Source organism: Hippocampus guttulatus, chromosome 1 (genome assembly GCF_054856545.1).
Source record: "Hippocampus guttulatus isolate MCC_2025c chromosome 1, RoL_Hgut_1.0, whole genome shotgun sequence".
Lineage (NCBI taxonomy): Eukaryota > Metazoa > Chordata > Actinopteri > Syngnathiformes > Syngnathidae > Hippocampus > Hippocampus guttulatus.
In genome coordinates this window covers 32,340,650-32,366,853 of record NC_141261.1, presented here as the reverse complement: position 1 = coordinate 32,366,853, position 26,204 = coordinate 32,340,650, and the positions used below count along the sequence as shown (strand labels likewise).

Genomic DNA, 26,204 nt, shown 5'->3' with positions numbered 1-26,204 from the left:
AGATACTGAATGCAGAGATGAGAATCTGAGGTTTCCACGCTGGAGAGTGTGGACACTTTTGCCGCACTTAAACAGTCTTTCCATAAGAATAGTTAAAAAAAAATAACTGAGGGTAGCTTGCTGAATTTGCTGAAATCATCCCCAGGGAATGAGCTTGATTTACTAGTGGCAATAAGAACTAAGCTCCAAAAAAAATAAAAAAAATGCCACGAGAAACACTGACCTTTTAAAATGTTGCTCAACACTCCCTTTTGACATTCCAGAGGCTCTGTCCCATGCTACCATGCTGTGCTAAAAGACGTATCAGCCGTGTGTCACACAGCATTGCCGTGCATGGGAGGCCGTATTTCATTTTTTCGATCATAATCTCAAAATACGTCCAAAAAAAGTCATTTTGGCATTGCGCGTTACTGACATGTGAAAAATTGATGGGGCTTTGAAGACAGTGCAGTTTCCAAAACCGGTTGTTAGCCGGGTTATTAAATTGATAATTCCTTCATTTCAGGTGAAGGGAGTCGTGCCTGTTTGAATAATCACTTCTTTGGAGATTCATCACCTGCTTGCTTGCGCTACAATGCAGATCTCACAATGTCGCGCTCCCACCGAAACAAGAGCAGAAACATTGGAAAGAGGGAAAAGCTGAATAGCTATCTGATTGGGATATAAATACAGTCTATGGGGTGTCTGGCTCCGACAGATTAGCTGCAGTGCAGAGTATACGCAGACAAACAGCGTATGTTTGTGGCACACGCCTGTGACAAAAATACAAAGGGACAGAGAAAGGCAGTGTGCATTCAGAAAAAAAAAAATCATCTCGTGGCTTCAGAGATCGAGTATGGGGCCTAAATATTTCATTTGTCTCCAGAAAGGAAGCTAAGAAATGTTCTAAACAGGCTGCTGTGTTGGCAGGATTCTTCTCGAGTTTTTTTTTCTTTTTATCACTGCAAGGTAAGAAGAAATTAAACCGAATGACATTAATAAGGCAGGTGATTTTCAAATTGGATCTCCTTTTTTTTTCAATGTACATATTGCATATTTGGTCTTTGTTGTTGTTTTTTTGGTTTCGTCTTTCCTCTTGTCAGTAATCAACACACAACTGACAAACAAAACAGACCAGGTGAAAAAAGTCACACTGTTGCCAATCAACAAGGAGGATGGTGTGTTGATGCGTGCTTTTTTTTTTTTTTTTGGAGGAAGCAGCTCATCAATCACTTTGAAGGTACCAAAGTCAAATAAAATCCAGCCAGTCATCCATCCATCCATGGAAGGACGACAAAGGAGGGAAGCAAAATCCAGACTGTGGAACATAACATAAATGAACCACACCAACTGCCTTTTTTTTTACAGACAAGACTTTGGAGTACAGTGTGAAAAGCGTGTTACAACTTCTAATGCACAAATGTTCTCATACTGTCCATACGTACGGCATTCTCGTTCACCTTCACTTCCATAGGCTGGATTTTGTCAGGTCGAACCCCACACATATGGAACATGCAAGACTTTGCTCCGAGTTCCCTTTTTGACAAAGATCACATTCTGTAGTTTGTAATCAGCATTTCACACGGGGTTTTCCCCGAGCCCACGGGAAGAACTTTCAAACCGACGAATATACTGTATCTCAACAGCAACTTCAACCTTTCAAGTTAAAAACAGCAAATATCTTTTTTTTTCATCCTTTTGAAACAACGCTATCGCAAACGCTGTTGGAAGTTAATGTGTCTTGACAAAATCTGAATTTAACTTCACTACAGAACCATAAAACCCCCAAAACGTTTTAAACTTTCAGCAAAAACTTTTGGAAAAAGGCGCCACAACTTTTGACATGATAAGAGTACAACAATCACAAAAGTAGCTTTTGGGATCTACTCTATTGCAGAGATATTTCAACAGGAAGTGTTACAAACTATATTAATCCAAGTTGTGTCCCAACCCTTCCAAGTATTACACTTAATCTCCATCACGTGTTGTCTGTTTGAGGTGCAGCTAAACTCTATCCAAGAGCAGTCTGCCTCCCTCAGTTGTTGGTTATGGAGTGAAAGATTTTGTTCTCACACAGACACTTCACAGCAATACTTGACCAAAACAGTATTTATTCATACACGCAATGTACCACACACTAGAAAAACAGACTTATTTGTCCAGTTCAAAGATATCGGATTTCCTCTGGGAGTACTAATCCATGACCATCTTGGCTTTTTCTTTTCCCAATGATGTGGGAGAAATTACTGTAAGTGAGTATAGGATACATTTATGACAATACTGCCAATGTCATCTATTTTTTTTTTTTTAACAAGTGCAAGGAGGTTGCTCATGCTGACCACAGCTGATCAGATTAAAAACTGTGATTTTCTTTTATTAGAGTATCTCACTGGACTCAGACACTTATAAAGTGTAGTACAAATATCAGAGGTGGGGGAGTTTTTGAGTCCAAAGACAAAACTCAGTACACAAAGTCAACACCTCCCATTTAGTAACTACGTACAGTATACTGCCTCTGGATTGGACACAAACATGTTCAGAGGCCTGATGAATACGTAGAATGCTCAAAAACTGGATTTCGTTAGAAGCCGACATCCATATGGATGAAAAAGGAAACGAGAGACTCATACTCTAACTCCCTTCTCCTGCCACACACACACACACACACACACACACACACACACACACACACACACACACACACACACACACACACACACACGCGCACACTGAGAAAAGCTTCAAGCCAGTGTGTGTGTGTGGTGTGTGTGTGTGTGTGTGTTCCACAAAGCCAAATAACTTCAAAAAACACACCAGTAAAGTTAAGCCTGGGTTTCACGTGTGTCCGTATGTCTTCATAGGTCGCATCAATTTTACATCGTGGTTGTTGTTTGAATGAGTCCATCCCCAATCATCCAGCCTCCTCCATTTTTCAACACTGCTCTCTCTCTCTCTCTCTCTCTCTCGTGGCCTACATTGGACCTATAGTACGCATATATTTTACAGCACCTCGGCTGTTGCTGCCCCAACACGAGAGGCAGTTTAGGGTCCCACAAATGGCAGGGCAACACAAATTCCCTTTATTTTTTATAAGGGGGAAAAAAATCTCATGTTTATAATTTACCTTGTGAAACTGAATGGATGGAACTTCATACCACTAGTACTACTAAGACTAATACAAAACATACCTGTTTGAGGAAAGATCATTTTGTAGTTATGCAGCGCCTGTGCATCCCATTAATGTAAATTGTATTGTCTGCTAGGGTCTACCGAAAACAATACCAATAACTCGGGTGGCATTTTGTTATGATAAAGAACGACTGCACTTGTAAAGTACCACACAATGCACGGTGAGCGTCCTAGCATTTCCTGTCGTGACAACCATGCTGGTTTCATCAAGGAGTGGGGAAAAAAAAAAAAAAAAAACATTGGCATGCGGCGGCGTGATGGATGAGCTAATAAAAACAACAATGCTGCGGTGGCCTTGTGCACCCTTTTCTGAAGAAGGCACTATGGGTGCTCTGCCACGGTGTGGGCCAAAATACCGCGTTGCCACCCAGATAGATGTCTGCAGTCTGCGTCGAGTCCTGAAAAGGACAGGTCCATTCCCATTTATGTCCCTCCTTCTCATCAACTCTAAAAAGAACAATGGCCCTTCCTCCACTTCATAGGAGCTCCAATGCAAGAGTGTGACTAGAGATAGAGGTAGCTGACCCAGTAAACAATGTTGAAGAGCAAGAAGGAAGTCGGGAAGAATACCCGCGAGTAGGAATCCAGTTCACGGATGTTGACATGGATGCGACCTTTCTTCCAGCCGCCTTCTTTACATTCCTCGTAGCAGCAGAAAAAACTCTTGCAATCTTTCCCATCCAGGCACTGGTCCAGGCAGTCCTCGTCATAGTCCTGCCAGAAGAGAGCATTGCCTGTGGGCATCATGTGCCGACGAGGGGGCCGACCCATGCCAAGGGACGAATATGCCTGTAGAGGGAGAGAGAAATGTGTCGATTTTTACAGAAGTCTGAGTCTTGACCTGAGTATTGACCTGCCACTGTACACTGCATGTTGCAGAAGCAGTAGCAAGCACGTATGCATGGGAGTCAGCAAACACCTGCTACAATGTGCCAAGTGCCTGTGATTATCCACACAGCCACTTTCCCGATATTTTGCTTCATATCAGCAGTATCCCGAAGGTTTCCTTTTGCCACCTCTGACTGCTATGACGCAGTTTTCTTACTTCCTTCGACTTTGACGACGGCCCCAGTTTCAACTGACGAAAAAACAAGCCCCAAACAATGATGCTGCTGCCATCAGGATTCGCTGTAGCGATGTTGTTGCGTTGATGATGAACAATCTTGTGTGTGTGCCAAAAACGTTCAACTTTCATTTCAACCGTTGTTGAGAAAATCTCCAAACTTATTATGGCCAAAAGCAATCTTTCCCACTAAAACTATATCTGTAAAATTAGACAGTTTTACCAGAGATTAACGTTGGGTGGGGTGGCACCATGCACATCCCCTAAAGGTTATAGCATACAGAATAGAAATGCAGTGGTCCCGTTTTAGGATATAAGAGCCGTCGTTTGACTAATTTCATATTTGGAATTGCAAGGGCAAACTGGAATACGTGTGGTGTACGGTGGAGGGTGACTCAACTCACTTCACAACAAGTGGCGGTTTGGCAGATTTGATTTTAATTTGTAAATTTTCTTCAAAAAATTAGGATTGAAGATGATGTCAATGTCAGCTGAACTTTACTGTCAAGCTACCGTAAGCATAATATTAAGAGAATTACTTTTGTGACCCTCTGCTGACTCGAATGCTAACATACGGGAAACTACATACGCACACAAACTAGCAATGAACATCTAAGTGGCTTTTTTTTTTTTTAAGCGGTGCATTAAAAATAAATACTACAAAAATGTTGTTTTTCTTTTTTGGGGGATTTTTCAATGGATTAATTGCATTTTCAGTCATTTCATTGGTTTAAGATGATTCGAGTTCGAGAGTTGTCAAGGAAAGAATTAAACTCATATATCACTACTGTAGTATTAGCAGAACAGAGGAATGACTTCAGAATAAAGCGTCACGTCACAAGCTATGAAATGAAGCCCAAAGACTGTTGGAAACAAATGATTGCAATTACATGTAAGATATACAGTATGTGGAGGTAGTTTGCATCGAAGGCTGAACAGCAGCCTGGGACTGATTTTTTTTTTCCAATCTTGGAAGCTCCACTGTAATCTGACAGGATACTGGGCATATGCTTCACAGCTACGCAATGACATATTTGCCCCACGTTATTTTCTCTCCAGGGTCTTGCCTTTGATTGACAGTTCATTCAATCGCATGACTATCCTCTCAACATTCACACAATAATTACCTGTGTTCCATTATTTTTGGATGGACGACGAATGAACCAAGAAAATAAGCCATTTGTAACTTGTCCTTGATGCGACTCAGACAACTTAGACCACATGATTGTGGTCCTCAAATAGGGAGTGCGGGGAATGATGATGCAACATCCAAAACACATCCATATCCAGGCACCACAGCAGATAGCTACAGGTTTCTCCAATGTGTTGCTCAAGACTTTGTGTGACATGTTCAGTCGAAAATACAAGTCGTTATTAGCCGTGAGCCATGACTCCCCCATCCAAATGGCAACAGAAGCTTGACACGTAGATGTGCGCTGCTGCCAGTGAATCAATGGTGACAGGTGCAGCAGCCTTGAGAACTCCCACGCAAAGCTTCTAGCGCTCTTTGGGTGAGATAAGGTTCTCAAGAGGCACACTTTTGCTTCATAACGACATGCACCTTTGAAGACATGGCGAGCTAGACATGCTGCACTTTATATACGTACTAAAACACACCTTCCTCGAGCACTCAATAGAGTTACTGAGTGCCGACGTTTCACAGAACACACCGCCGACTAAATGAGTTACATCTGGAATGTTTGATCAAGCAAACATCAATAATCATAATCAAGCACTTGACCCCTTTGATCAGACAGATGGGTCTAATTCCTCTGCACAGACAGCAGTAGAGAAGTCAGAACTCCTCGGAGCATCATTTGTCTTTATAAAAAGGTTTCCTCTACTTACTTCCATACTGCTCCATACTTCCAAAAGCAGATTTGTTGCTATGAATACTTCATGAACCTAAAAAGGAAGCTTGGCTTTTGACCGAAATGAAGAATGTGGCTTACCAGTTTGTGCATTTTTACCGGCGGTCTGCGTAAACTATAGGAGCAGTAGTTGAGCATGGCATACTCGATCATGGCGGCGAAGACAAACAGGAAGCAGACGGTGACAAACAGGTCCATCGCTGTCACATAGGAGACTCGAGGCAGCGAATTCCGGGCCACTGTGCTCAATGTGGTCATGGTCAGCACGGTGGTAATGCCTGAGAAGGACAAAGCATGGGTGAGGAATGCAACAGCAGAGCTTTGGGTCTTCATCAAGACATTGGCAGTGATCACAAGTCATCCAAAAATACATTCACTTTACTTTGGAGTCAGCCAATCCTCCATTAAGCGTCTCCAGCTGGTCCAGAATGCTGCTGCTCGCCTCTTGACTGGTACTCGTAAGAGGCAGCACATAACTCCTACTCTGACATTTTAGAGTCCTTTTCAAGATCTTATTATTTGTTTTCAAATCTCTAAATGACCTTGCGCCACCTTACCTCTCTGAGCTCATCCGCCCCTACACACCTGCCCGGCGCCTCAGGTCTACGGACCAGACATTATTAGAAGTACCAAGAACTAAACGTAGGCTCAGAGGAGATCGAGCCTTTTCCGTTGCTGGTCCCTCTCTCTGGAATGACCTCACACAGAACATTCGGCAAGCCCCCTTGCTGCCCATCTTTAAAACCCGCCTCAAAACTCACTTGTGTTCTTTGGCATTTGACTTAGCATGACTCAGATTTGCTCTTAGTTTTACTGTTTGGTGCCTTCTACCATTTCTGTTTCTGATTTATTGCTTTATTGTTGCATACAGTGAAACTCCTCGAGAACGAAACCTACATGGGCGAAAATACCCCCTTATGTGAAAAAATCTTCATGCATTAACACAATTCTCATTCTCCTGCCCCCCATACGACGAAAACCCCCTGTTGTGTTATACGAAATCATTTTCTCTGCTCCAGCCTCGCGAAGACATTCACTACAATGAAGTCTTATCCAACAGCGACCTCTACTGGTTCGTTTGAAAAAAGGCAACAGCAACCACCACACTGGTTTACATAGTGAACGATGTTTATTTCGGTCACAGCTGCGAGTTTCCTGCACTCAACATACTCATAGCTGCTCTGCCATTGGCTTACCGAGCATCATCCTGGCCTCCGATTGGCCAAGAGGGACCTCACTGTCTATGTGTATAGATACTGAAGCTAGATCCATAGCATCCGATTAGCTGCTCAGAGTAAATTGCTTATGGCTCGACGGACATTCAAAGAAACGAATGTTTCCTCGAATGCTTTACTTGTTATCATGCTAAAAACACCCACGGGACGTTTCGTAGTCCTCGATGGCCATAGTTAGCTCTCAAAGGCTAAAAACCTTACGCTAACTGGAGCGCTAGCCTTCGAGAGCTAACTATGGCCATCGAGTACTACGAAGCGTCCCGTGGCTGGCTTAAAAGTTCATTGCATGCCAGGAAGTATTTGTTATTGTTAGATTCAGACGAGGATGGACGTTGCATTACTAAAATGGCTACAAAACGGACCATTGGATGTCAAGCAGCTAAGACAAGAAGAGCTCTGATGCCGGAAGAGAGGGTAAAAGTGATCAAAATGAAAGACGGAGGAAGCAAAATAAAAGACATTATCCAAGAAATTGATGTAAGTGAAAGTGAATGCTGATCGTAAAATTCACAATTTCTTTCCCTTTTTTTCTTTCTACACTGACAATATGAAGTGTCAAATAAGTGTGTGCTCATACTCATGCACTATTGGAATAAAAATAGAGTACACATACGTTTGTGTGTGCGTGCACACATTCGTTTGTGTGTGTGTGTGTGTGTGTGGGTGGGTCTGCTTACATCTGAGATCAAATTTGCTACAGTGAAAAACCCCCTGTTGTGAAAAAATTCTTGCTGCAAACATGATTTCATTGTAGAGGAGTTTCACTGTATATGTTACTTGATTCATGTACAGCACTTTGTATGCAGTGATGATAGTTTGAAAAGTACTCCATAAATACAGTTGAGTTGAGAATTCAGAGGAAATAAAGGAAATGGCTCAGTTTGACTCTACAAGCATATTGATCCCCCATCTTCCAAATCGTACACCTTTTAAGGTGTTCCATGATTCTGAAATGCCAATGCACTGCTAGATTAAAAAAAAATCATTGCACTGATTAACTGTGATCATCATTGTTACGCTGCTGCCAGACCCAGGGGCATACCTGCAATGTTCCTCAGGTTACATATGTTTGTGTAGTTTTAGAGGTTGCACTTCAGTACATTTTGAAATCATATAATGCTGCCATTTCACCATCACTATGGACAGATTAGACCTGTTTCAGTTCAAAATTGTGAATCATAACATGCCATTGTCAAAGAGACTGTTAAAAGGGTCCCGTGAACCCTGAGTAAAGAATGGTCCCAAGAGAAAGGCAGGAGGAATATGGCGGTCATACATGTGCATCTGGCCCCTTTCACCGTCTCGGGTTTTTTTGTACTCATCTTTTCTCTTCTTCTTGTCTCAGCCTTTTTTCCATTCTCCTCTCCCTCTCTACATGGCTGTTTTCACCCAGCGTTTCCATAGAGACGAGTTGCTCCCTTCTATTTCGAGCTACCCATTGGTCGAGTGCCTTGTCTTAGGTTTTCTCCCCTCACTCACAAGGTTGAAGGTACATGAACAACTTTCATCTGCCTCTTCCTCAAATGTAAGCGCATGCGAGGTACGTCGTCCCGTGTTTTGGTGCAGTGTTGCTTCTGAACCTCAAATGAAGTCAACTAATTTTATTTTCACGGGTTCATTCACTCTTTGGGAATTGTCTCTCTGATGCCATGGCAACCAAGGTGATGACTTGTCGACACAGACTACGGAGAAGATCCTGTGGTGTGACAAAATAGGTAGTGGGGTGGCAGAATACACACATTCCTCTGAAGGTATTCCAACAGTGAGTCAAATGTCTTCATTTTTGCCACAAACTAAATGAATAGTTAACAATATTTGACATCAAAAGATGAATATAAAATAAGAGAACATTTCAGCTTTTATTTCCAGGTGTTTACAACTGGATCCGATACATCTCCTAACACGTTCCTTGTAGTAAAACTACATAGCAAAAGTATTAGAACAAATCAATCCTAAAAAGGTGACAGGAATTTTAATTTACAGCGAACCCAAGCATGTTTGCGGTTCAGTATCCACAAATCCACTTATTCGCAGATTTTCATTATGAATCTGTTACTTGCTAGAAAACCGCTCCTATTCGGGGTTTTTTTTTTAATGTATGTTCAGGCTCCCGCAATGATATGCTTTGGCACCAACTTGTAGCATGCCTTTTCAAAACCGTATGTAACGTATTTGTAATGTTCCGGAATAGTCCGGAACAAAGGTGGATCCCACATATGTAGACTGAGAAATAATAATTTCAGAAAAGCACGAAACCAACAAAGTACAAGTTAGATCGCTGATCAACAAAACCAGGAAAAAAAAATAAACAAAAAGCACTTGCAGAAGGCAAGGAAATAAACATTGAATTGAGAGAAAATATACTATATAAAACAACAAGAACACTACTTTCAACAAGAGGCATGGACAAAAAATGGCATAAGCAAGAATTGCGCATCTCACAAATAAACACTTGGCACGTGGGCTGCAAGCAATGCAAATAATACGACGGTAAATTGTCGGCATAGTAGGCCTTCAATGGTCCAATGATGATCCAACGTGTAACAGGTGTGGCGTTGGAGGGAAATGCCCACCATTCCCGCCGGAATGAAACCCCCAAAAAAACAGTAACATGACAAACACCCTACTCAACAAATGTCCCCTGGCAGACTACCTTGTTTGTCAGGGGCCAAAGCGTGGAAGTCATGCAGGAAGGATGGATCTAGGAGTGGGGGACCCACTGACGCTCCTCTGGACCGTAACCTTCCCAGTCAACCGGGTACTGCACAACTCTGCCCTGGCTAGTGGAGTCCAATATCTCATGCACTGTATACACAGCGTCGCCATTGATGAGACGTGGAGGTGGTGGATGGGTAGGCGGAGGAGCCAAAGGTCTGGCTACCACTGTTTTGAACAGGTATCTTGAGGGTTGGTGGTAGACGGAGCTTCATGGACACAGGGTTCACGACCGCCTCCACCTCAAATGGTCCAATGTATTGAGGGCCCAGTTTGCGTCAGGTCCCTACCAGATGCATATCCCGATTGAACAGCCAGAAATTCTGTAATAATTTTCCAGCAGGACAGTCACTGGGAACTTGGATACTTTCTCAGGCCTCCATGATCTTCATTTCGACTTTCCATCGCAGTGTTCCCACAATGTGATGTCAGGTAGGATGGATTTGGTCTTGGAGGTGTCTACTGCAGGGTCATGGAGTCTGGAGAGAGCATCTGGTTTCTGGTTCTTATAACTTTTGCGATAGGTCAAGACAAAGTCGAATTCTGCTTTGAGCAGAGCCCACTGTGCCTGTCGGGAGTTCAACCTCTTGGACAGATGTAGGATAGATTCTTGTGATCTGTGCATCCTGTCAATTGGCCCTTAGCTCCTTCCTGCCAATGTCGTCACTCTTGGAGTGCGAGTACGATGGCTAGTAGTTCACGATTTCCCAAGTCGTATTTGACTTTGGCTGGACTTAGTCGATGAGAGAAGAAGGCACAGTCTTTGCTCAACTGGAAATTGCTGTGACAGGACTGCCCCCACTCCTGAATCCGAAGCATCAACCTCAACCACAAAACAATGATCGGGTTTCGGATGAGTCAACATCGGTAGATTAGTAAATAAGGTTTTAATATCACTAAATGCCATCTCCGCAAGCATTACATGAGAATGTGGTCTTACTCGAGGTTAACTTGGTCAGAGATCTTTTGACTATAGTTACGGATCAATGTTCTGTGGAGATTTGCAAATCCTAAGAATCTCTGCAACTGATTTTTTGTGTTGGGAGTCAGCCATTCAACCACTCCCCGTGTCTTGGCTTGGTCGGCTCTGAGTTGTCCCTTTCTGACAATAAATTCCCAAAATTGAACTGAATCGGAGTGAAACGTGCATTTTTCAGCGTTGATATTTAGTCTATCCTCGTGAAGTCTTCGGAGTACCATTCACACCTTTCCAATCTTCTCTAATGTTTTGTGAAAAAAAATCCAAATGTCAAGTCAAGTCAGTTTTATTGTCAAATATACTCTATGTGCAAAATACAGTAGTACAAAATACAATAAACTACTTTCCTCTCTCAATCAAAGTGCAAACATGTAGTGCATTGAAACATACACAGCTACAAATAACGGCAGCAACCTCAACTGAAGAAAAATACATAAAGACAAAAATATATATATAGGAACAAATAAAATGAACAAATGCCATCTAGATACCCAAAGCACATACCCTGAGCACATCATTTATGAAACACTGTAAAATGGCAGCTGCGTTGGTAAGTCCGAAGGGCATGACGAGGTACATGAAATGTCCCAAGTGAGTTTAGAAGGCAATCTGCTATCATCACCCTCTCGAATCCTTTCCAGGTGAGATCAAGTTTAGTGAAGACGATGGCGGATTGTAAAGGAGCAAACTCGAAGTCGAGCAAGGGTAGAGGTGATATATTCTTTATTGTGATGTCATTCATGCCTTGGCAATCGATACATGATCGTAATGACTTGTCGTTCTCTTCAATAAAAAAAGAATCCCGCACCCATAGGCGGCATGGACGGATGAATAAAACCTGTCGCTAATGAGCTTGGGATATATTCATATCAAGGTTCTTGTTCTAAGTCCAGTGGTTAGCACGTCGGCTTCACAGTGCAGAGGTTCCGGGTTCGATTCCAGCTCCGGCCTCCCTGTGTGGAGTTTGCATGTTCTCCCCGGGCCTGCGTGGGTTTTCTCCGGGTGCTCCGGTTTCCTCCCACATTCCAAAAACATGCATGTCAGGCTGATTGGACCCTCTAAATTGTCCCTAGGTGTGAGTGTGGGCGTGGATGGTTGTTTGTCTCTGTGTGCCCTGCGATTGGCTGGCAACTGATTCAGGGTGTCCCCCGCCTACTGCCCGGAGATGGCTGGGATAGGCTCCAGCACCCCCCGCGACCCTAGTAAGGATCAAGCGGTTCGGAAAATGGATGGATGGATGGTTCTTGTTCTAGTTAAGAGACTTGATAAAGTCTAGAACTGGGAAGCATTGGGAACAAGTTCTATAGTGGTATCATATGGTCGGTGAGGCGGCAGTGACTTAGCACAATCTTTGCTGAACACTCTTCTTAAATCGTGGTATTTGATATGGATATTGTCTCAACATTTGTTTTCCGGAAGAGATTTAATGGGAGATGTGTTTCCTAGTTCGGCAGATCTGAGGAAGTTGGCAGAGCAAAAAAAAAAAAAAGCTCAGATTTTTGAGGCTTAGTTTGTTCCTATCAATGTATGGGTTATGAATTCTTAACCACGGCAACTCTCACACCATCGGCACTGCTTGTGAAAGCATTACAAAGAATTATCTTTGTTCCACATGGTTGCCCGAGAGTTTTAGTTGGAGCGGACCCGTGCTGTGTTTTATTTCCGGCAGAGGACGCCTGTCTGAATCCAATTCTCCGTGTCGCACTTTAATTTCTTTGATTGTACAATCACAATGCAAGGATCTACAAAACAATCGCCATGACCTCAATGAACGAGAGTAACAATCTTTAGTCCTTTCCCATAGCCTGACACCTCCCCGTGGTGTTGAAGTCTTTTAATGTTCTTGGTTTAGAATTGATTCTGATGGCACCAAGTCATACTCACATTGTTCATTAAGACTGGAACTCATATCATGAGTGCCTGATGTTCGATTACAAATGTGCAGGCGGTCGTGTCATAGCTAATTAACAAGTTGGGTCACGTGTGTCTTACCCTCCACGGCAGTGGCTCCGTCGAATCCCTGAGACCGACTCACCGAACCCCTGGGGTTCGATCGAACCCAGGTTAAGAACCACTGCGCTAGTCGAATGGCTAGTGAGATGAGGTCCTCTCAATGAGTAGTCATCTTTTACTGCCAGTGCGTCTTTAATCATGGAACTTCGTCCATGGCGGAAAATGCTGCGCAAAGTGCAGTAATCAAAGCCACTCTTCGCAATCAGGATACAAAACGTGATTGAGTAGTCCACCACAGACTGACTACCCTGCACTCAATCAAGTAATTGTCCTTGGCTTTTTTCCCTTGGACTGGATAGTGAAACACACAACAGACTTAACTCAGTTATGAAGTCAGAGAAAGATGACCGGATTTCCGGTCATGCGTTGCTCACAGCTAAAGCCCAAGAAGCAGCCCGGCCAGTCAAGTGACTTATAATAAACCTCAGAACTGTCATGGGAGTAGTTCGATGGTTGCTGGTCAAATATTAATGAACACTCGTGAATGAATTGACCGCACAGTCCAGGTTCACCACCATAGCGAGACAGTTGGGGTAGATTAGGTTCACGGGGTATGACCGGGGTTGGGCACACCTTGATGGGGACAGTACAGGGATCTGAGGGTGACGTCCCTCGGGTACCCTGCTGCTCAACCCAGGAACCCATTTGCTCAAACCGGTGGGCCAGCAGTTCCACGAGTGCGGTCTTCTGTTCTCCCACCATTCGTCCTTGGCTGGCCAAAGCTTTCTTAATTTTGTTCGAGTCTATGGGATCCCTGATTGGTGATTTGATTATTCTGTAATATTCCCGAATAATCCGAAACAGAGGCGGATTCTACTAAAACAAACCAATCTTCCAGAAAAAAACTATTCCAGAAAAGCGCGAAACCGTCAAAGTACAAATTAGATCACTGGTCAACAAAGCCAGGAAAAAAAAACATAAACAACAAGCACTTGCAGAAGGCAATGAAATAAATAATGAAAATAACTGTCACAAAATACAAGAGATATCCCATTGCGAAAAAATACACTATGCAAAACAACAAGAACACTACTTTCAACACGAGGCAAACCCTGACATGGACAAAAACGGCATAAGCAAGAAACGAGTGTCTAGAAACTAAGCACTTGGTACATGGGCTGTAAGGAAGGCGAATAATCCGACAGTAAATTGTCAGTGTAGCAGTCCTTATGTCGTTCACTGATGCTAACAGGTGTGGCGTTGGAGGGAAAATGCTGTCGGAAACTGAAACCAAAAACCAACAGGAACATGACAGTAATGCTGCATTATGACGTTTAAATAATGTCAGTACGAATGATGCTATTTCACATGACAGTCGAGAATGCAACCAGCGCGAGAAAAACAGAGATAGTGTGAGGGTGGTAGATAAAATCAATGGGATTAAAGTTAAAATAAATGGCAAGTGAAAATTTTGCTGGCCACATCTGCCATGCATTTAATCAATCTGGTGTTAGTTCCACTGAGCCTGCAATGATTCTTTACTTCTTTTCAAGGGCCGTTTACTCGGTTGTACATTAATGTGTTGACTGTAGTACAGTCACACTGGGTTGTTTTTACCTGTCAACGTATGATCACTTGTGCAGGAAGAAAAAAAAAATCCTCCCACAACACCTCACAGTACATCAGGACCAATACATTACAAAGTTTATCTCTGCAATCTCTTCCCTCGGGGAACACTGTCAGCTTTTCAGCTCTTTTTGATGTGGAGCCTCTGAGAAGCTTTTGTGTGAATTACGGCTCTTCTTGGGAAACCTTGGCTTTAAAAAAAAAACAAATAAAAAAACCCCCAAAAACTGTTTGTTTTTGTTGATTTCATACTCCAGGAGCAACAACTTAAGTTGGTAGTTGACTATTAAGCCACTGTGGTAAAAACAAAATGATAGCATGAAGTTGGGCTGGGCGATATGAAAAAGTCATATCTCGATCAGGATAGGATAATATGACTTTACCATGGGTTCAGTGAAAAGTGTGGGGGGTTTTTTGTTTGTTTTTTCAAGAAAAACCATATAATCAATCAAAAGGATGTGGAAAGAATATTTATAAAATTAGAACTCATTGACAGCCATCAAAAGTCCGCAATAAATTCAACAAGGATTAAATTGACATGTCCATTTTTACCTAAGGCTTTGCTATTTTAACCAAGAGTACATCCACCCACCCATCCATCCATCTATCCATCCATCCATTTTCACCACTGCTTATCCTGAACAAGGTTGTGGGGGGTGCTGGAGCCTATCCCATCTGATTTGGCGCAGAAGGCAGACTACACCCTGAACTGGTCGCCAGTCAGTCGCAGGACACATAGAGAAACAACCAACCATTCACACCATCACTGAGTGGGAACTGATCCCATGCTGCTCACACAGGTGAGTGTACCTCTCCACCAGTGGTTCTTAACATGGTTTCGATCGAACCCCAGGGGTTCGGTGAATCGGTCTCAGGGGTTCGACGGAGCCTCTGCCATGGAAGTTAAGACACACCCGACTCAAGATGTCAACTAGTTATGACACGCCCGCTTGGCCATCGCTGGCTGCAGATGATCACATTACATTGCTTGTCCAATCAGTGGTGCGGGAAATGTATTTCGCTCAGTAGTCACCGCGTGACGGTCGTGATAGTACGCCATACATTTGAAAAACCTACACTTATGCCGTTTAATTTGATTTACTTTTTCTTTTTTTAATGTCTTGAATTTGTAAAAAAATCACATTTTTAAATTTCACTAATGAAGGGTTCGGTGAACGTGCAAATTAGCTGGTTGGGTTCGGTGCCTGTAACAGGGTTAAGAACCACTGCTCTACACCATCAGCGACTCCCAATAGTACATATCATATTAAATTGTAAATACATTATATTTTGTTGTAAAACGATGTGCACTGCATATACTGCATTTCTATCTATAGATTGATGGGGCACAACCGTGTCTTGATTTCTCGCATGTGTTTTTGTTGTGTGTGTGTGTGTGTGTGTAATTCTCTGTCTTTCTCGCTCTCCCTCCCTCCATACGACAATTGTCATTGGCTACCTTTCGCTGTCAACAACATCAACAGCAAACTTGAAAAGAGGCACGTAGCCGGTTGGCCCGAGCTGTCCATGCAGCCCGAGCATGGAAAGTCTCCATGACTGATATTGACTTAATATTAGGTGCATTAAAGGGGCCCTTCCATCATAATCAGATTGTTCCCACTGTTTTATGCATGTAAGTCAAAATGAGTCTGCGACATGGTTGGAGGTCACTACGATGCAGCTTGTCAGTTGTATGCAAAAGCTTTTGAAAGACGAGAGCATGCAAAAATGAGCAGATTTGAATTCGGCACCATTGTGATGTGGTATTGTGACTCATTATTCAAGTACGTGCCCACTTCTTGGTTGCTACACACCCACTCACCTCAAGAAAATGAATGATGGTGACACGTACAGCGTCTTAAATGTTGCATCAGCTGCCAATCTCAGAGGGGTGGAGCAATAAATCGCTTCAAGTTATTTCGTGGAGAAATTCGAAAGCATTTGCGAGTTAGAATTGTGCTGTTTTCGGCACATTATATGAAGGATGACTTCATCAAGTCATCCGTCTTTCACACACACTACAAATACTATATGTTACCAGCTTTTAAGCGACACGGCCACACACATGCGCTCTCTCTCTCTCTCTCACACACACACACTGGCCTCAGTCTTCTCTGGCGCCAACTGCGTGGTCGCGTGCCATCACATGGGTGTGTACTGGTATTTAATTAGTTTTTTTTTAAAAATCGGAGTACTGTATAACATACAATGAGAACCAGCTGGGAAACAGCTCCGTTCGTTACCGCAATGCTATGTCCACCTCAGAGTGCTCTGTCCCACTCAATGTGCTCACTTGGTGGCCGCGAGCTCGCTGGGCGTTACCATGGAGTGTCTTAAATTTTCCCTCCAGAGGTACCGGGACGTCTGCACAATTGTGGCCAGCCACAGTGCATCCTGACACCAGCATGGCAGAGCAATGGATCAGTGGAAATTTTATGCACCTTCATTGTGACACCGCACTACTTCGCAATTGCGCGACGTGAACAAAGCCATGTTCTCAGGATGGTTGTCAATGTATATTATAAATACATACAGCATGTTCTCTGTTTTCTCTTGTTTTGATTCATTAAATCAACCAACATGGTGGTGCCCGGCAACCTCTCCACCGCCCAGCAAGTACTTTGAGAGGCAATGGGCATAGTGCAGAACAAGTCGTTCCCTAGCTGGTTTTCAATGCACACTATACTCGTTTTTTTTCTTTCAAGGATATCCCGGTACACTGAGCAATGCTATGTTTTGTTGTGTGCATAGAGAGACAGACAGGCAGCCATGGACGTAAGCTCCTGCTAACTCTTGTGGCTAATACCACTGCTAACACCAATGCAATTGTCGAGGCAGAATTAGCTTTCAGCCGAGAAATAGACGAGCTTATTGGAACAAAACCGGCTTCTTAAGTCCAAACAAAGGGCTCTGTGTTTCGCATGCTTTTCCGCCGTTCATGCACCACTTAGCCACCGAAGAGCACACAACAGCAGCTGGACGAGCCCCTGGTGCAGAATGTCGAATGTAAATTCTTTCCAGTCAGAGTTTCAGCTCAGCGGTGCGGTGCAGGTGGGCGTCAATTTCGGAAAAACACCTAGACAGCTTAGTGAAATGTTCTAATCGCAGTGTGGCGTGCACTTGCTAAGTGCCCACTAGAGAGAAACAATGTTGGATAACGAACAACTGTCAACCACTGGACCTTTCCTTAGTGAAATTTCCTAGTTTGATTTTGAAAAATCCAAACTGCCTGCACGCGACTCGATGAGGCAGACCCTTCAACCGACCGAGTGTGGCCGTTTAGAGCGCCTCTTTTTCGGATAGGGCCTACCCCGTGGAGGTTGACTCGTGGGGAAAAAATGTAAGTCAGGCTAACCCATATAGATTTAAATGTAACATGTAATGACAGATTAAAAAAGTCATTTTACGAAAAGCATCTCGGAATGCATTGTGGTTGTATATCTTGATCAAAGAAAACAGATGTGGCCACTTGGCATCCAATGCGGACTGGTCATCCTGGAAGGGGGATTCTTACAGAGCCCCTAAGGTGAGATGGAAAAAAAAAACTGCAAGAATTTTGCATTCCCTCGCAAAGATTGTGAGACAACGCAAACTTTTTTTTTTTTTGCAAGGGGACACTGTTTTTTTTTAAATGCATGTTTATGTACTTTCAGGTAGGCTTGGCTCATGTAAACTCTCATGCGTGGCTGATTGAGAGACGACACTACTTCGGGGAAGGAGAGAATCATGGAGGAGGACTTGGAAACTATATTTAAGCTCAAGAACAGATTTAATGTCTTTGTATTTCAAGCGAATTTCAAAGTACAATTCCATTAAACTCGCTAACGGGTGAAAACGCTCGATGTTTGTTGTTTTCAGTTACTTGGAAGATGATCCAGGTACATGAAGCGCATTAAAAAAAAAAAAAAGAGAGACCCGTTGCAAAAAAAAAAAAAAAGTTAGCTTCATCTCGCAATCTTTGCAAGGGAATGCAAATGTGTTGTTTTTTTTTCTTCCATGTCACCTTAGGGGCTCCGGAGATTCTCCCATCTCAGACCCTTCTCAAGTTTTCTCATTTTTTCTTAGATAGGGTTTTTTTTGAGTTTTTCCTAGTCATCATTGGGGTTGAGATCAGGGGATGTCATTAAGATTTTTCACTTGTGGGCATTTGAAGCCCTTTGAGACTTTGTGAATCAGGGCTATGTAAATAAATGTAACTTGACTTGACATGTGACAGAAACTGCAAGACAGCTGCTCATTTCTTGCTATTTTAAGGTTGCCATGGGAAAGTTAATCGATGTAATATGTTGTCAGAGGTTCAAGTGGACCTAAGTCGAGATGTCCGCATCCATTTTGGGGCCAATTGATCACCGTTATTTTGCCATTATTAGCGATGTATTTTTCAAATGATTTTGAAAGGACATGGAGGGAGGGGTGGGGTGTGTGGCCATATTGCTTATTTCCAATGGATGTTACTCACGCTGTTAGTTATTGACTGATTTCTCCAAAACAAATGGATAAAATTGAAAATACAAGCTAAGATAGTTTTCCTGATTAAAACAAAAAAACAAAAACCATAAACTGAGCTTGTTCGTGAAAAAGTCTCACTGAAGTGAAACACGTTTTAGTTGTCACGATAGCCTGTTTATTGGTCTGTATTGGACTATGCATGGTGTCAACTTCATTTATCTCTCTTCCACAGTTCTTTCACCTCTCCACCCTCCACTCTCACACTGTGTTTCGAGCTGGGTGATTTCCCATCAGCAGACCTGTATCTCGAAGCTCCATCTGAGCTGCACAGATTGAAGTTGAATGGGAATCAACCCGAGCTCGGTTTCCCTACTCCCAGCCTGCTGCTCCCCAAATGTCCTGCCTGGAGGAGTAGTGGCTGAGTGACAGCTCTTTGCAAATGCCACCTGGCGACAGTAGCGTGTTGCTTGGAGGGGTGGGATTCCATAGCATTGCCTCCCTTATTTGAGTGAGCCTCCTCCTTCGTGCTGACATTTGGATCCCACTTTGTTTGGCATCCTCGTTTTTTGCCTGCCTTTTTTTCCGCTTATCTCTCCTGTTCTTGCCCTCTGGCCTCGAGATCAGCTTTCAGACATTACTTGAAAATGGAGGCGATGAACCAGAGAAGACAGGCTAAATGACTTTGTGTCGCTGAGTTGAATGGGGATGTTTATCAGGGTTCGGACACTCGCTTCCCGGTGCTGCCTGTTTGTTGTGTTCTCTGCAAGGGATCACAAGCCTTTCTCAGTGAGGAGCCGTGTATCACACCACCGCCGATACGCTGGGAGCGTTTGCTGCCTTTCATTATGCTTGAAAGACGGGTCGACTGAAGCTGTGTCCACACATACACAGGTAGCGTATGTGTGGACCTTGGCCATCTTTGCGGCACGAAATTAAATCAGCACCCGCGAGGTAATCACGGAGACGCGTTCTGCCTGATAAAGTTTTGTCGGACAGTTTTAAAAGGAAGCAAATAAAAATGCTCACGAGTAGACAAGAGTTTTGGAAAATTCTGGTCAGAGTTTTCAAAGCTTGTTTTTTAATGACTTGTGAAAAACAATGTTTGCTCAAAGACGGAAGGACAAAACTCATAGAAGATCCAGTGTTGTTCAAAATACCACTGTCTGTGTGGCCTGCGTGACAGGCACACCGACATCAACATTTTGACTGTCGTGTGGTTAAATCATTTGCCATCTTGCCTTGTGTTAAGAGCAGTATTCGCTGAGCCAATTTCCAAAAGGCAAAACGTTTTTTTTAATTATCAAGTACATTTTGAGGAGAAAAAAAAACAGCAGACAGAATTTGACGTCTGCAGAGTTGTTTTTTTTTTATCTGGACAGACTCCTGTCCAATATACATTCTTTTTGACACATGGAGGTTTTAGATGAATGTCTGTGACACAGAAGGATAAGGGGCACTAGTAACTCAGTGGACTCAAAATTCTTTCTTAAATGATTGGACTATTTATCGCATCATTGAGCTAAATAGTTACATTTGGCTTCATATTTTAATTAATTGTATATTTGATTATTCTCAGACCTCCCGGTATATTTGCTGCATATTCCATCAATCTAATTGATCAAATTCAATGGAAAATGCGCCGCAGTAAATCTAATTAGGACAACTGAAATGACTAAATGAAGCATGGCATCACAGTTAGGACATCCAGTTTTGATTTTTGTTTTTTGTTTTTTTTTTGGTAGGGTTGAATGATTTTTTTGGTACTCAATTGTAATGTAGTGAAACTTGGTTGAAGACAATTAATCAATGACTTCATAGATATCTTCACAACTGGTGAGGCCCATCTGATCTGACGCTCACCTTTCTGGGATGTGCCCCAACTCACTCTGAAATGTGGCAATTTCTGCAATTGTACCCTTTTAAAATGTTTCTGCTGGTGCTCCAGGTTCCCATTCTTTGCTGAATTGGAGATGAAACAAACTTTGAATAAGGATAATTTAAAAAAATTAATAAATAACGCACACAGACACGCACATGTTTTTTTTTTTTTGCCATTTCCTCCTACACCCCTCGCGTTCGACTTGGGACCAGTCCTCGAGCTACCTGTCGAGCGCGATTGGGCACCTCTGCTTTAGAGAGATGAACATAATGTGACCTTAAAATACCCCTACCGCAGGATCCGCCCAGAAATCGGTGCATTAACCCTGGTGCTGACATAACTGCTCAGAGTCGTGTGCATTTGTGCTACTTTCATAAAGCGACACACTGAAATAATCAGACAGTTTCATAACATGTTGTTGAATTCTAATCAGTTCATGCAGTTGTGATTTTGTTTGACTGAACTTTTTTTCGATGTCATTAAAATGTTAATGACAAGGCATTAAAGTTAAAGGCATGCTTTTCGTTTTGTTTGTTTTATAGCACAGATGCTTGTTAATCTCTCCTCTCCAAGATTTATTTGTTCAAGAAATACACTCTAGTTTCAATTTATACAAATTAACAAGTTTGTGCTCTGGATTTGTAATGGATATACAGTTGTCTCCATAACTCCTTGTAGTGACTTGGTTGTTCTAAAACAACACACACAAACACGCGGGCATGCTTAAAAGTCACTCACCTCAATAAGATGTCCGAGCAAAGATCATCAGCCACGAGACAGCAAACGAACAAAGTGACGACATGCATGGCACTTCATCATGCAAGCAAAATAAATGATTAGTGTATGTGAAGCAGTAAGTGCCACTGATGGGATGCATGTCTTAAAAAAGAAGATAGTCTCTTGTAGCCTTGCATGCAGCAATTTGGACAATCAGAAGAGATGAGCTCATCATGCCCAGCTGCACCGTGGGCATCTTACCCAAAGCTGTTCTCGCCGGCGTGGCGTCACTCTTGATCCAGAAGGAGACCCAGGACAGGACCACAGTCAGGATGCACGGGATATAAGTCTGGATGGTGAAGTAGCCCATCCTTCTGCTGAGGTCAAAGTATACTGTCATCAACACATAGTCTCCTGTTGGAAGGAAATTAGAAGAGATTTGCCACTTACAAAAGGTGTCTATAGTTGTGATAAACCACATTCCGACAATCTGTACCGAATGGGAACAGGTGCATTAAAAGGGGACAGTATGGAATGCTAATTTTTACCCGGAGAGTGGACCTAACACCCGAGTGCAAAATTATACAACTAAGTAAATTCTTTGGGGCTTGCTGATTGGTTGAGGAGGAAATGCTGGCTCTACGAGTAAAAATACCAACTCCCTGACTAATTGGCGACTCACATGCGCTTTATAGTTTGTTTTTTTTCCGTAACTCAGGGCTGAACATTTCGCTCCACCCCCTCTTCGTCATGGTAATATTGTCGCAGTGTTGGGGGGCAGTGCGAGCAGTGGTTCATTTGCATGCGACAGGACTGTCCCCCCCAAAACAGATTAATTTTGAGTTCATTCCTAAACATGTATCGTAGGTTCAAATAAGACTCTCAGAGCTTGATTTACGAAAAGGTTTTGTACGTACAAAAATAGTCACAATGCAATTTGGCTGCTTCTGAATGATCTCAGGGCTGATTTGGAGCCAGTCCATTTTAGGGCCAGTAGAACTCCACCCATCTGATGACGGCAAGGCCCATCCCCCGTGGACCGAATCTTTCCTGATGAGGCCGACCCTTCAGTCGAGTGTGGCCGTTTAAAGCGCCTCATTTTCGGCTAGGTGGTGGAGGGCATAATCTTTGGAGGTGGATTTGGAGAAAAATAAAAAAATCAAGCTAACCCTTGTCTAATTAAATGTATTATATAATGACCTATGAACAATTCAGCTGATGAAAATCCTCTTCTTGGATTGCATATCTTAGTGACTTATCAAAACAGACAGACGTGACAGAAACCACAAGTGAGCTGCTCATTTCTTCATTCTTTGAAATCAGCCATGTAACGGCGAATCGTTGTGATATATTTTCAGAGGCAATTTATCGACAATCATTTTGAATGGACAAATAGTCTCCAGTTCCTTCCGTGACTGCCACCAAGGCGTGGAAGAAGGGGAGGGATGTGTGGCAATATTGATCATTTCCAATGGGTGTCACTAGTTATTTAATGATTTCTCCAAAACAAATTGATAAAATTGAAAATGCAAGCTACTATAACCCCCCCCCCCCGCCACCCCAAAAAAACAAATTGAGCTTGTTTGTGAAAAATTAACCCTTGAAATGTCATTATCAAAAATGCACTTCCGCTGAAGTGGCAAAACCGGGTGACAGTTTTATGTTCCGCAGATTTGTCGGTATCTGTTGAATGTAACCATTAAAGTTTAGTTACTTTTAACATCAATTAATAAGTAATGTAACTAAGTTACTTTACAGCGCAACATTGTCATAGTGTAAATCATCTGTATTTTCAGCTGCCTGATGTGAATAGCAATCGTCAGAAGACAGCGCTCTGGCGAGTGAGAGGGAAACAAAGTGACAAATAAGAAATCAGCTCATTTCCTTGAGGATGTTTGGCAGTTTGTCTACATATCCAAAGGACAACGAGAGCAAGTCTGTTGAAAGGATCCAGTGGGAGATCAAGGCAGCCATAAGGATGACAGCTCATCTGTCATCATTTAGTTACCTCCGCCAATGAGGTCATGTGGACAACGAGGTGGAGTTGTCTGTTTGTGTGCAATATCCTGAATTATTTTTGTTATTTTTCCCAAGAATCCAACCATCCATCCATTATCCTCACAAATTGCGGGGGGTGCTGGAGCCTACTCCAGCTGTCTTCGGGCAATAGGCGGGGGACACCCTGAACCGGTTGAAAGCCAATCGCAGGGCACACAGAGACAAACAACCATTCACGCTCACACTCACACCGAGGGACAATTTAGAGTGTAAAGTCAGCCATGTTTTTGGAATGTGGGAGGACACCGGAGTACCCGGAGAAAACCCACGCAGGCCCCGAGAGAACATGCAAACTCCACACAGGAGTTATTTTTCAAAATGGAAGAAAAAACTTTTTTTTTTCATTTGAAAACTATGCACGAAGCGGTAATGTCAGTCTGAGTTCCATCCTAATGTGATTTAACTTTACCAAAGCCCTTCAACATGTCCCAACACTTCTGCAGTACTCCTGTTATTGCACGCTTGTCCCATGGAATCAGGAGAAATTCTGGATTTGGACGAAACATGACTTCCCTCTATGGGCTTCATATCTAACAGCATGCCTGTTCATTTACGGATTTTTCAGTTGAAACCGGGGGCTGAACAAAACCGTCATACAGGAGGCTCTCAGAAAGTGAAAGTCGGATCAGTGCGGTTGAGCATCAAGGCAAAAAGAGGTTTACAATAACCGTGTCATGTTCTGCGCCCGATCCACCTCATTCATAATGCTCAGTATAATCAGCCATTAAAACCAACATTAAAAATGAATTAGGCACTGGCCCACACGCAGCCAGTCAAGGGTGTAATTTGTGCCACCTATTGGAGTGACAACATTACGACAACCGCCCCCAAAAAACAAGCGGGATTGAAATGATCACACAGAGTATGCAAAGTGAAAAGGACTAAATAATTCAACTGTCCGGTTAATATTTAATATTGATGATTAATATCCCTTTTTCCCCTCCAAGCCTGAAGCCACGACATGAGTCTCCAGCTTGTTAGCTCACATTGGGGATGCACGTATGCAAAGCTGCTGCCAGCCACGACCGTGAAGCCAGATATGGTGACATTCAGATGCATGACATGGGGGTCAGCATGCTCTTGGTCCATTTGTACCTGCAGTCGTGGTCAATACATCGGTTGTGTTTCGGAGCCCCATGAAGTCAAATTGGTAGAGCCTCCAGTATTTCTGGTCCGATGTCTCCACTGAGTTTCGCCTCCACTTGTACACAATTTCATCTCGTGGGTAGCCATCTAGAAACAACACATATGCTCTTAGCTTTCTGAAAGGAGGACATAATAGAGAGAGACAGAGAGACAGAGAGAGAGAGAGAGAGAGAGAGAGAGAGAGAGATGAAGACAGACAGACAGAATATAGAAGATAACAAATATGTACTAATAAGACCTTATGACATCAACTTTCAGACATTTCCAGACAGTTGTAGCTCCTTTGTTGCCATGGTGACACCAGATGGTCTTCTTGAATGTTCTATTACTATTGTGAACAATCCAGGACACCGCTTGCGTAGAGCAGGGATTCTCAAATCCGGTCCCCGAGAGCCCCCCATTGCCTGTTTGAGATGTCTTCCTCCTCCAGCAAACCCGATTCAAATGATGAGGATGGTTATCAGCATATTAATCAGGTGTGTGGGAAGAGGGAGACATCCAAAACACGCTGGATGAAGGCTCTTGAGGACAGGATTGGTTGCAGGGGTGAGCAAACTACAGCCCGCGGGCCGGATCCGGCCCGTTGGTCTTTTTAATCCGGCCCGCCGAAGATTGGTGCACAATTAAGGTTTGATTGCATTCATTTCGTTTGGACTTGTAATGACAGGTATTTCAACACCAGGTGGTGCAGTTACTTCAAGTTGCAGAGCACAGGGAGGGAGTGGAAGATGTAGAAAGAGGGAGAGAGTAATGACCATGGAAGGGAAAGTGATATGTATCTAATTAAACGAAGCGGGTAACAAAGTACGAAACATTCAGGAGACGCCTGGAGTCGGAAAGACTCAAATCTATGAGACTTTGAAAAACAAGGAAGCGATTCTTACTCAGTCCGATTCTGGCAATTTCCATGCTCAGAGTGAATTGCTTGTGGCTCGAGTAAATGAACATTTCCTAGAATGGTTTGATTGTTATCATGTTAAAAACTTTCCGCAAACTGGACCGCTAATAAGAGTTGGAGAGCAGTCACATGTGTAGAGTGTGAACAACAGGGGGCTCAGTACACATCCTTGAGGAGAACCGGTGCTGAGTGTGATGGTGGAGGAGAATGTTACATTATTACTGGCATACAAAGACATTGTGCTATCTTCTTTATTTTCTATTTCTATTTCTAACTTTTGGCCCGGCCCTCCACAATATTTTCTGCTTCTCATTTGGCCCCCCCGGGAAAATAATTGCCCACCCCTGGTTTAGAGTGTACATGTGGCGTGTGGTGCTTTAAAAAAAAATCCTACAAACTAAAATGATCAGACAATATTATGTATCCATTCTAATAGACCTAATTAGT

The 26,204-nt window shown here is 43.0% G+C and overlaps 1 protein-coding gene across 1 annotated transcript in view; it reads right to left on the bottom strand.

Annotated features, from left to right (window-relative positions):
* Positions 1 to 1,958: 1,958 nt before the first annotated feature.
* The window catches only part of LOC147211364 (gamma-aminobutyric acid receptor subunit gamma-3-like), a 99,961-nt gene continuing 75,715 nt past the window's right edge, over positions 1,959 to 26,204 (bottom strand). The window contains exons 7-10 of the mRNA XM_086126388.1: positions 24,809 to 24,946; positions 21,917 to 22,069; positions 6,184 to 6,380; positions 1,959 to 3,957 (exon numbers count right to left, since the gene is read on the bottom strand). Of these exons, the coding sequence (XP_085982514.1) occupies positions 3,673 to 3,957; positions 6,184 to 6,380; positions 21,917 to 22,069; positions 24,809 to 24,946 (773 nt within the window). The 3' untranslated portion in view covers positions 1,959 to 3,672. The remainder of the gene's footprint in view (positions 3,958 to 6,183; positions 6,381 to 21,916; positions 22,070 to 24,808; positions 24,947 to 26,204) is intronic.